The sequence below is a fragment of the Erinaceus europaeus genome, chromosome 9 (genome assembly GCF_950295315.1).
Source record: "Erinaceus europaeus chromosome 9, mEriEur2.1, whole genome shotgun sequence".
In the NCBI taxonomy this organism is placed as follows: domain Eukaryota; kingdom Metazoa; phylum Chordata; class Mammalia; order Eulipotyphla; family Erinaceidae; genus Erinaceus; species Erinaceus europaeus.
Window position 1 is genome coordinate 9,741,851 of NC_080170.1, and position 11,538 is coordinate 9,753,388.

General features: G+C 60.5%; 1 protein-coding gene across 2 annotated transcripts in view; it reads left to right on the plus strand.

Moving 5' to 3' along the window:
- CPLX2 (complexin 2) overlaps positions 1–10,888 on the plus strand; it is a 70,298-nt gene extending 59,410 nt beyond the window's left edge. The window contains exons 1-4 of one of the 2 annotated variants that reach the window (XM_007524364.3): positions 595–688; positions 6,651–6,770; positions 6,862–7,037; positions 7,368–10,888. In XM_007524364.3, coding sequence (XP_007524426.1) covers positions 6,740–6,770; positions 6,862–7,037; positions 7,368–7,565 — 405 coding nt within the window. In that variant the 5' untranslated portion in view covers positions 595–688; positions 6,651–6,739 and the 3' untranslated portion in view covers positions 7,566–10,888. Of the gene's footprint in view, positions 1–594; positions 689–6,647; positions 6,771–6,861; positions 7,038–7,367 lie in introns of those variants that run through there. The other variant, XM_060197176.1, reaches the window with a different exon arrangement.
- Positions 10,889–11,538: the final 650 nt, after the last annotated feature.

Genomic DNA, 11,538 nt, shown 5'->3' on the forward strand with positions numbered 1-11,538 from the left:
AGAAAGGGAGGGAGGGTAGGAAGGGGCGGGGAGAGACACTCATACACCCCTCCATCATCCATGGAGCTGCTGATGTTGTCCTGGAGTTTCCAAGTGCTCAGAGCTGGGTAAGGTGTGTGGTCCACCATGTGGGGTGTGTGTGTGTGTGTGTGTGTGTGTGTGTGTGTGTGTGTGTGTGTGTGTACAGCTTATATATCGAGGGGCTGCAAGGATGACTGGGTGGCAGTGGTCTGGTTTTGTGGGAGCACACAAAAGACAAGTAGGGAGGAGCTCTTGGGGGGGGTGCTGGAGGGCTCCCCAAAAAGCGAATGCAGGGCTCTGAGGGTTGGAGAAGGAGGTTCCGAGAAGGTGGTCTTTGAGCGGCAACACCCCAGCCCCTGCAGTCCCCAGCCCCAGGAGTGAGCCCCAGGACAAGGGACGAGCTGGGGGGGGGGGCGGGGGAGCTGCAGGGGAAGGAGGCAGCGAACGGAGGACGGGGAGTGGAGCGCAGAGGGGGGGGGGAGGGAGGCAGGGAGAGGGAGGGAGGGAGAGATTTGAATTTCCCATCTGGAAGGGGAGCGGCGGCGCGTCAGGGCCCGGCCGAGGGGCGTGATTGGCGGGCGGGCGGCGCGGCCCCGCTCGGGCTGGGAGTGCGGGGCGCGGGCGCCGGAGGCCGGTCCTGCGGAGGCTCGGGTGGCGGGACCGCCAGGTGGGTGCTGGCCGCGGGCCGGGAGGCGGGGCCGGGCTGCGGGCAACAGGGTCCCGCTCCCGTCTGGAGGCTGCGAGGCGCCGGGGGAGCGGGATACCGAGGCTTTTGGGGGGTGCGGGTTTGGGCAGGAGAGGTCCGGGGCTGCCGTGCGCGCTGGCCGAGGTGCTGAAAGGACAGCTCCCGCAGACGGTGCTGATGGAGGGAACCCCCAGCCCCCCAGGAGGGACTCCCCAAAGGCGACGACCCCCCCATGGGCGAGCCCCCAACAGCCAGCTCTCAGGAGCACGGGCGCCCCGAGGGCGGGGGGAGGCTCAAGTCTGAACCCAACTTCCAGCTGGGGGGTGGGGGTGCTGGCGGGGGTGTTCCAGGAAGGAGCTGACCCGAGGGCACTGGGAGGGGTACAGACAGACCAAGGGCAGATGGGGGGAAGGGGGACAACTCTGTCCGGGGAGGTGGAGAAGCCCAGGTTTGGAGGTTGGCAGCACCTATCCTTCCAGAGCCTCGCTGGTCCCCTCCCGCAGCAAAGTTGGAGATTTGCAGGTTTGCAGGTCAGAGTGATGTGTATTGGGGGGGGGGCTGTGTGTACTGGGGAGCTCCAGGGGCAGCACAGGGGGTGTTAATGTCTCCGCTGGGGACCCCAGAATTCCTGTCCTCCCTTCTGCAGGGAGGAGTTCCCCCTTCCTCTATTCTGCAGGTGCCATCCCCTCCCCCACCCCCAGACCCAGCCCTGCCACCCCAGTATTTCTCTTATCTGGGAAAGCGGGTTAGAGGGTGCTGGAGTCTCTCATTGGCAACCCCCCCCCCGCCAACCACCACAGCAGGGTCTCCCCTGCAAAAAGAAAATGAGTATTGGACAGACTTGTGGGGAGCAGAGCCCCCGGCTTGAACCACCAAGGCAGAAAGCCAGCCACAAGGACAGACACCGCAGGTGCCCAAGTCCAGTGGCAGGGCCCAGCGCCCCCAAACCACCCAGGGCTCAGATGCAGGGCTGGAAGAGTTGGGGGGGGTGAAGGTGCATCCCACCCCCTGCATGCTAGAGGCTCCAGCGTGGTGCTGCATCTGCACCTCTTCCCCCTCCCCCTCAGTCTTCCCTCCCCCCAGCACCTCCACCGTCCCCGCCACCCTTCCCTCGCAGGGAGAGAGCCCCAGGCTTCCCACAGAAGCACCCAGGAGCGCCTCCTGGTGGTCTGGCCAGAAGCCCTCGGCTGTAGGCAACCTGCAGGACCCGGTGGCAGAGGGCCAGGCTGTTAAACAGCTCCCCATAGACCAGGCTGCCCAAGTTCAGAGTCAGACACGCAGAGGCCCTGGCACATGCCCACTGCCAAAGCAACATCCAACCCAGCCCAGCTAGTGCCCAGTGAAGAGCAGCCAGGAGAAACTTCGGGTTCTCTGAGGAGGTGCTGTGGTGGCTGGAAGCGGGAAGTCACACAGCCGGACAGACAGCAGAAGCTGGGGGTGGGCAAGACTGCCTGGGAAAGGCCGTGGGTGTCAGAAGAGGAAGACCCACGGGACCCCACCTAGGGGAGCCAGGCAATGTCAAGGAGGGAGGGAAGTTCCTGTGTACTAAGCACCTACTATGTGCCCACAGCTGGGCTGGGTCCTTTTCTTGGTCTCAGTTCATGCCTCCAACAGCAATGGGCTGGCTACAGGGGTCCTTGCCTCCGTTTTCCAGCCCAGAAGGAACACAGTGGTGCTGGCAGAGATAAGGGTGGCAGGCCCCACAAACACCCAGGTCAGGGTCCCAGGGAAGATGAAGCCCCAGAAGCCCTACAAGGAGAGGACAGAGTGGTCATGATGGATAGGCCTGACCAGGGCTTGAAGGTTGGCACGAGGTCTCTGGCCACTGACCACTGACTACAGCCCAGGGGAACCATGGCGGGTGAGTTTGCAGGAGCATTTGCCCTTTGCGGAGATTAATCAGACAGAGAGGAAGCTGGATGGGGGGAGAGGGTCTTTACAAAGCCAGAGCCTGCAGCCTCAACCGGGCCTTCAGTCACCCCAGAGGTGGGCGGCAGGAAGCAGTGTGCGGCTGGTCTCTGCACCCCATCCCAGTTGGACAGTCATAGCTTCCCAATCCATCCCTCCACGGGGCTTTTTTTCCCCAATGTGTCTCTCCAGCTGCTAGGGTGCAAATACTGGGGCTCCCCCCACCAACATGAACACACAGCTCCAGCACCTGACGGAGGGGTATTTAAAGAGTGGATGCAGTGAGAGGGAAGTGAGGGAAGGTTAATGGAAAAAGAGGTGCAGGGCTCTGGAGTCCCCAGGAGAAGGGGAGACCCGGGGAGTGAGGGGCCTTTGGACAGGAGTGAGTTTGACATGACCCAGGTGACAGTATAAGGCAGAGCCAAATGTGCCTCAGACGGGGATGGGGGTTATATGGATAAAGTAGGGATAAAGCAGACCATCAGGGGAGACAGTGGGAGAGCAGAAGGGGAGATGGTTGGGTGGGCACCCATATCACAAGGGCATTGGCACAGGAGAGCAGGCAGGAGACCCGCTGTATCATGGGTCCGGGGGGGGGGAGCAGGGGCGCTGAGCTTAGGAGGAGCCCTGGCAGACAATTTCAGAGGGAGGGAGGGGCTGGGGAAGGGGGGAGCAGACGTGGAGACCCCCCTCATTGGGAGGTTAAAGGGCAGAGGTGAAAGGAAAGGAGTGTCTGGGGCAGGATCTGGGGAAGAGGGCAGGTGCAGGGCGAGAAGAAACCCCTGCAGAAGAGATGGATGTGGGGGAAGGGGGTGCCGCAGGCCATTCAGGTAGGGGTGTGAGAAAAGGACTCGGGGCACATGGGGTGTCTTCAGCAGGAAGGAGGGTCAGACCCTCTTCCCTGCAGCTGAGAGGGGAAAAGGGGGTGGGTTGCAGAAGCTCAGAGACCCCGGCACTAATTATTTTGATGGTGATAAGAGCCACCATTTTCTGAGTCCCGGGGATAAGCCAGACACTGTGGGTAATCACTTCTAACCCTTAGAGGTGGGGACCCTAATCCTCACCTGCTGTGCCCACCCCCCTACCCCCCATGCCTCCCACACTGGAAGTGGGAAGGGGTCACCTGCTGAAGAGAAGGTGGCAGAGGTTGGAGGAGGGGTCTGGAAGCATCAGTTAGGGGAGTCTCCACGGGCAGGGACCACACTGGGAGTGGGCAGTGGGACTTTGGGGTACGCCCAAGATGCTCAGCTATATCCTAGTTGCAGAGCCACGGAGCTAAGGGACTGTGAGCATAGAGGCCTTCTGGGCTGGGGACGCCTAGGGGTGCCCCCCAGCCCCCAGCACTTGCTAAACAGAAGCAGAGGAGACAGGAGCAGGTGTTTTGCTGAGAGTAGACAAGCTGACTTTGGATGTTGCCTGTGGGGCTTCCAGGGGGAGGAGGAGGAAGGGACCTCTTCCCTGCCTTACACAGAGAGACAGAGAGAGACAGAGAGACAGCCCCAGTCCGCCGTTACATTCTGTGTCTCACATGCCGCCTGGCATATTGTAGCTGCCCTGTCAATTCCTGCTGCTCCTTTGGGGGCCAGGGGGTGCTGCCTCTTCATTAAATCCTCACAAGCATCATCTTAACACGAAAATGAAACGATAATTGCCGCATGGCACAAAACAGGGGGTCTAGAGGCCTGAGAAGATGACTGACAGCCATTAGCTCCCAAAAAGACTAGTTCTCGCAGGGGGTGCTGGGAGACTGAGCAGCAGAAGGTGAGGGCAGAGACTGAGGGGAAGGGGGGGCGGTTATTAAGGTGACAGGAGGGAGAAGAGGAGCCAGCAGCAAAGGACAGGGTGGGAAGGAGAGGAAGTAAAGAGCAGAGAGCAGAAGTGAGGAGCAGAACCAGAGGCAAGACAGAGGCTGGAGGACACGGTGGGGTGGCCCCAGCTCCAGCAGAGACCAGGGCAAGGACCTGGAGGAAGATTGCTTGGTCTAGCAGAGGCCCAGGGGTCTGGGGGAGGGGGAAGAGGCCGGAGCTCCAGCCTCTGAGCTCAGGGACCCACTTGGGAGCTCTGGGATTGAAGCCCGGCTCCCCCACCACCTGGCACTTTCTTGAGCTGCTTGCAAACATGGGACGAGGAGGAGGAGAAAGAAATAGTTCCTGAAATCACTTTGATTATTAAGTTGTTCATCTGGGAAGGCAGCCCTCCTTTGCCAGTGTTTTCGAGCCCAAGAAAAATTCCCTGACTGACTGGGTCAAGCTGCCTGCCGGCTTGGAACCCAGCAGATACTAAGGGGGACCTCCAGGCACTTGGTCAGTGTCTTAAACTCCAGAGCTGGGTGTCCTGGTGACCTCAGCATGCCCCCACTATGCAGGGTGACTTGGAAGCTCTGTCAGGGTTTCAGACCAGGGCTGTCTGACACAAAAGCCCCGAGACTGCTCCACAGAAGCTCTCTCTCTCATCAGCCACCAGCCACCAGCAGCAGTCACTGACCTCGAACCCTAACCTGCTCACAGTATCTGGCCTGGTCTTTCTGCCACTGTCCCCCAAGACCCCTCTTCCTACTGGTGGCTGTGTGGGCTGAAGGGCCTTGGGGACTCACTTTGGAGCTCGTGTGTGATGTCCCTACCCCATTCCCAAAAAGAGATCTGAGTTGGCTTTGGCTTCTGGAAGGACCGGTAAAAATGAATGGTGCAAAGGGACATGTGGAGCCAGTGAAATAACTCACCTGGATAGTGCCCTGTATGTGACCCAGGTTCAAGCCCAGCCCAGTGCTTTGAAGGAAGCTTTGGTACTATGATCTCTCTCTCTCTCTCTCCCTCCCTCCCTCCCTTCTCTGTCTCTCTCTATTTGAGTCATGTGTGAGTATGTGTAAAAGTTACAGCAGTTGCACACCTGAGGTTCCAGAAACTGCAAGTTCAATCCCCAACACCACCTTCTGCCAGATCTGAGCAGGGCACTCCTCTCTCACCCCCTCTCTCTCCTGCTGATAGTAAATACTAAATCCATTTTTTAAACAAATAAAGAGCATCAGGATCCAGATTCCTAAGGACATGAGGCAGGGAGGTAGGCAGTGGTAAGAAGGAGAAGAAGGAAGTGCAGGGGAAGGGACAGCGGACCCTCTGCCACCCACCCTCCCCATCCCCCCAGCCCTGGAGGAGTTCCACTTTTCCATATTGTACTTACAGAGGTTTCCATTACGACTGTATTGGGCAAAATCATCAGAGGCCAAGACAAAAAAACAAAACAATAAAAAACATACTAAGAACTGAAAGTCGGTAGCATTTGCCCCCTGGGGTAGGGGGGCACTGACCCCTCTCAAGTCCCGCTGCTCACCAACATTGAACCACTGCCTCCTCCACCTAATCTCAGCTGCTCCACCAGCTGACCTAGGCTGATCTAGGCTCCTTCTCCTTCTCCTTCTCCTTCTTTCCTCTGGGGAAGGGCTATGCAGCTTATGGGGGACAGAGCTGGATGCAGGGAGGCTGAGGACTTGCAGAATGGGGCCCAAGCTAGACCCCAGAGTGCAAACTTGGGGTTTCCACCACACTGAAATGATTTGGGCGAGAGGCCAGTGTTTAAGTTGAGGCCAGCTGAAGCCCAGGGCCCCAGGCTCCAGCCCTGGGCCCACCATATGCCAGAACTGAGCAGCGCACAGGCATCCAATATCTGCTGATCCGTCTATCTCTCTGATGAAAACAAGTCTTGTTTTAAATTTTCAAAAGGCAGGGGGCCAGGCAGTGACATACCCAGTAGAGCACACGTGTTATCATGCTCAAGGACCGGGGTTCAAGCCCCGCCCGGCCCCGTGCCCACCTCCAAGGAGGAAGCTTCAGGAGTGGTGGAGCAGGGCTGCAGGTGCTCCCTCTCACCCTATCTCTCCTCTCTCTCAATTTCTCTGTCCTATCCAAAATAACGAAGGAAGAGGAAGGGAGGAGAGGGCAGGCCCAGGCTTTGGGTTTCCGCCTAAGACTGAACCCCCTGGCCTCCACCCCGTGAGAGGAGGCCTCTCCCCCTGACCCACGGCCCTCTTTCTCTCTAGCAGGCAGCTCCATCCCCGGGCCAGACCTGCAGGGGGCGCTGCACGCGAACTTGGCTGCGGGCTAGGCCTTGCTATCCGGAGGCGGCGGCGGCATGGACTTCGTCATGAAGCAGGCCCTGGGAGGTGAGACCCCCCCCCAGTCCCCCAAGCCCAGCCCGCACGCCCACCCTGCCCCACCCCGCCCACATGCTCCCCGCCCCCTCCCCCCTCGCAGGGGCCACCAAGGACATGGGCAAGATGCTGGGGGGCGAGGAGGAGAAGGACCCCGACGCGCAGAAGAAGGAGGAGGAGCGGCAGGAGGCGCTGCGGCAGCAGGAGGAGGAGCGCAGGGCCAAGCACGCGCGCATGGAGGCCGAGCGCGAGAAGGTCCGCCAGCAGATCCGGGACAAGGTCAGAGCCCCCGGGGGGGGGGGGGGAGTGAAGGGGGAGGGGAGAGAGGGGGGTCATGGGAAGGGGCCAGGGAGGGGGAGGGGAAGAGAGGGGGAGATGGAGAGCACCCCCAAACTGACCATGTTGGGGGCGCCCCTGAGTCCCAGCTCTCGCTCTTTCTGAGCCTCAATGGACTCATCTGGAAAATGGGTACAATCCCCTCCATGAAGAGACTTATGTACCAGGACTCAGTACCCCCTCCCTATCACCAGAGAAGACTGAGACACAGTGCTCCAGAGCCCCCCCACCCCCACCCCTCATGCTCCTCTCTGCCTCCCCTTCGTCCCCCAGTACGGGCTGAAAAAGAAGGAGGAGAAGGAGGCTGAGGAGAAGGCAGCCTTGGAGCAGCCCTGCGAGGGCAGCCTGACCCGGCCCAAGAAGGCCATCCCGGCTGGCTGCGGGGACGAGGAGGAGGAGGAGGAGGAGAGCATCCTGGACACCGTGCTCAAGTACCTGCCCGGGCCGCTGCAAGACATGTTCAAGAAGTAGCCTACCAGCCTGCCCCTCCCCGCCTCCCCTGGTTCTTTTTTCTTTTCTTTTTTCTTTCTTTCTCTCTCTCTTTGGTTCTTTCTTTTCTTTCTGTTCAGTTGAGTCTCGGTTCTGAAGGGGAAAACCTCAATTGGTCTCTGTCCCCTTCCTCCACTTCCCTAGCCGGGGGCTCCTCCCCATCAGCACACCCTCACAACCCCACCACCCTGCCCCCTCTCTTCACCTCAGAGTATCTTAAAGAAGGGGAGACAGCTTTCCCCTAGCAGGGGGCTTGAACCCAGTGTCAAGAGCACTGCCCCCACCCCCGTCGAGAAGCCTAAGGTCTGTGCTAGAGTGCTGACCCCATGCATTCCTTCATGCACCCCACTGCCACGAGGACCACTGCCCCAGCCAGCCAAAGTGAGGACACATTCCAGCCCTGCCCAGCATGCTGACCTCTGGCCTCTGACCCCACCCCCCACCAGGTCACAGTAAGAGCACTGAGTGGCTCTGAGGCAGGTCTGTTGGGGGGGGGGAGTCCCTCCCATATTCTGGCCAGGTCTGGGTTCAGGCAGGAGGCTGGAGCTCTACTTTTTCCCTCCTTCTATGCCTCTCAGCCCAGAAGCACCCCACCTCAAGCCCCTGTCCCCCAAAGAGGCATGGCCCCTGCCAAGCCAGTCCCTCCAAACGGATCCTCTGGACTTCAGCTCATCTGTGGAGGGGCCCCAGGGTAGGGCAGCCCCGCGTTCCCCACCACCCCACTTCAGCCCAGGGGCCCCACTGCCAGGCTGGGCTCAGTCAGCCCAGCCAAGGGGCTGCCCAGGTCCCCCCAGAAACACTTGGAGCCATTGAGCAGTGACGGTCCATGCCATGGGATCCCCCCATTGGTGCAGCCAAGCTGCCCCCATTCCTCACCATCCTCCTCCCTGCCCCCAACCCCATCCACGTGCTTCCAGGACCCCACGGTCCCCAAGAGGACCTTCCCGACCAAAGTCCCAGGCCTATGGGGCGGCGGCCACCCCCCACCTGTCAGCAGGTTCCTGCCTGCTGTCTCCCTGGTCAAGAGCAACCTCTCCTGGGGGGCTGTGCTCCCCACACCCCCTCCCCCCAGGCCAGGCCTCCTGCTCTGTCAGCTGTGTGAGATGGGGGGGCAGCTGAGAGGAAAGTGTGTGGCAGGGGCTGCACGCCCAGGGGTCTGCAGATTGTGTGTGTGTGCATGTGCGTGTGCATGTGTGTACACACTCGAGTTGGTTTGGGGTGGTGTCCAAGGGCAGGCATGGCATCCAGAATGGCTCAGTGTCACAAGCCCAGGGTGCTCACCAGACCTTGGAAGAGTCAAGTTGAGAGAGTTGTCATGTGTGCTGTGAGTTCCGTGTGCAAGCATGAAGGTTTGAGGAGGCAGCCGTGTGCAGGGACAGGTGAGTGGAGAGACAGAACAGGGCTAAGACACCCCCTCTGGACCCCCAGACCATGGGTCCCAGGGGAGTCACATCCCCCAGGAGACCTTGAGCTTGGCCTGGAATCCCCCCCACCCTCGGGGGCTCCTGCCTGTTGTCCTTAAAAGTCCCCGGGGACAGAAACAGGCAGGGCCCCCAACAAGCCATGCTGGGCCCCCATCAGGGCCCCCCCTCAAAGCAGGGGACCGGGGGAGGGGATGACTTTCTGCCCTCCCCCTCAGCCCCCGTCCACATTCCCCAAGTTTTCCATTTTAGTGGATTTATGCTTTTTCCTTTCCGAGAGAGACACGGTCTCCTCTGTCCGTCCCTAATAGTTCAAGCCATAACAGTTAGATTGCAATACTTCAATGACGAGACAGAACAATCCGTGTCTAGCGAACCAGAAACGTCCCCGGTCTGTCCCTTCCCCAGGGGAGCCAGGCCTCGTTGGCCCCAGGCCCCCCACCCCCGCTCCTTCCCCTGTGTCTTGCCTCCTGGGGGCCTGTGTCCCCATCTGTGCCCGTGTCTGTGCCGGGGTGCCGCCTCATGCCCCTCTTGTCCGCCTGTCTGTGTGTCTTTTATCGTGGGCAGGATGGTCAGCCCCACTAGCCCGGGACCCAGGGCAGAGCCAGGCAGGGCCACCCCACATCCCAGAGAGCCTGGTCTGGACATAGGGGTGGGTCCTGGATACCCAGAACCCCCTGGTGGGCTCAGAGACTTGGAAGGGGGTGCCGGGCAGAGACAGCGGCAGGTGGGCAGAGGCACCATATGAGAGACTTCCAAGAGGGTGGGACCCCAGCCCCTCAGCAGACATCTCTGGTGCTCTCTGTAGCCCCTCTGCATCCCCAGAATGAGCTCAAGACCTTTGCCATATGCAAGTTCCCCCCCACCACCACCACCCCCCCACATACAGGGTGACTGACTTGCTCCTGAATAGCAGGACTGGAGGGCTTCCTGGAGGAGGAGGTCAGCCTGGGGTGGATCTCAGGTCCAGGAGGACATGAGGGCACACCCACGGGGAGAAGCTACTATGTGGCCTGGAGAGAGGGTTGCGGTACACCCACGTAGCCCCAGGATGAAAGCACCCGAGCAGTCAGGGCCGCATCACACCCCAGGGTGGCTCAGTGGACGGGTGTGTCCCACACAAAGGAGACAGTGCCACTGGACATTTTGGGGGCCAGTCAGTGTCACAGCTGAAGACCCGGGGTCTGTCTCTCATCTTTCTCTTCTCTGGCTCTGCCCAGAGGTCAGGATTTTCAAAACCAGGCAACCCCCCACCCCTACCCAGAATCTGATGGAAGGCATCTTGAGAGCACACCGTGATCCCCCCTTCACTTACCCACCAGACACAAGTAGGAAGAGCCCCTGGGGGGGCAGAGAAGGGAGGAGACAGAACAACAACCCCCCTTCCAAATGCAGCCACTGGGCCAGTGGTCACCCCAAAGGCTGTAGCAAGGGTGAAATGGAGTGGACCCCCAACCCCAAGGGTCTGTGGCCCCCACCAGTCAGTCGCCCACCCCCAGCACCCCTTTTCCTAAAGTCATGCAAACCCCTAGTGCACCAGGGATGTCCCCGGGGGGCTGCTCTGGGTCTCCCCCATGTCCCCTGCTTCAGCCCCCATTCCTGTGGCCTGTCCTCTGCACTGGAGAGAGAAGGGGTGGGGGGGTCCTGGTGACCCCCCCCAGGGGACGGCCATCCTGCCCGCGGGGTCCCCAGCCCACATCTGTGCTGTGTCCGTGTTGCTCTGCTTCCTCTAAATGTGTCAGTGCCTGGGGGGAGGGGTGGGGTGTCCCCCCCACGCCCCCCGAAACCTGACCAAAAGCCATGGCTGTCGCTCCCCTTTGTATGATGCAGATGCTACGATGTACCAAACCAACCACAACGACCAAGAGAAGACCTTGTACAGCAGCTCTCTGCCTCTGTCCTCTGTGCCGGCACCGCCACACACACCAGGGGGTGTGCAGGGGGAGGGGGACCTGCAGGGTCCCCCAAAAGGTCCCTAACAGTGTCCTCACTCTGGCCAGCCCTCTGTGACTAGGACCCTGGAAATCAGCCCAGAGCCCAGAGGTGACAAGACATCCCACCATCTGAGGCCAAGTGCAGGCCACCAAGCCTGGTGGCCCAGCCTGGTCCCAGAGTCCCCACGCCCCATCTCTGACCACCCTTGGCCCCAGGGGTGTGGCATCCCAGCAAGCAGCCAATGCCCTGGATGACAAAGATCTATCACTGTCCAACACCTCTGATGGAGGCAGCTTGGCAGGGTGGTGGGGACCAGATGGAAGCTGGGTCGTCAGCTGTGCCCCGGACACACCCACCTGTCCCGGGTCTGCTCAAGGAAAGAGGCCAGATCAGAGCCCCCTCTGGCTGCCCGGACTGCGCTCCACCAGCCCCCACTCTTAAGCAAGACCCTACTTTCTCTGAACCCCGTCATGCCCACCCCAGGAGATCAATAATTCAAAACCCGAATTAGCATGTCACCCCAGCTGATTCTCTTCAGGGACCAATGGCTGGATCCAAAAGGCCAAAATGGGCTGGGGTGATGTGACCCCCCCACCTGC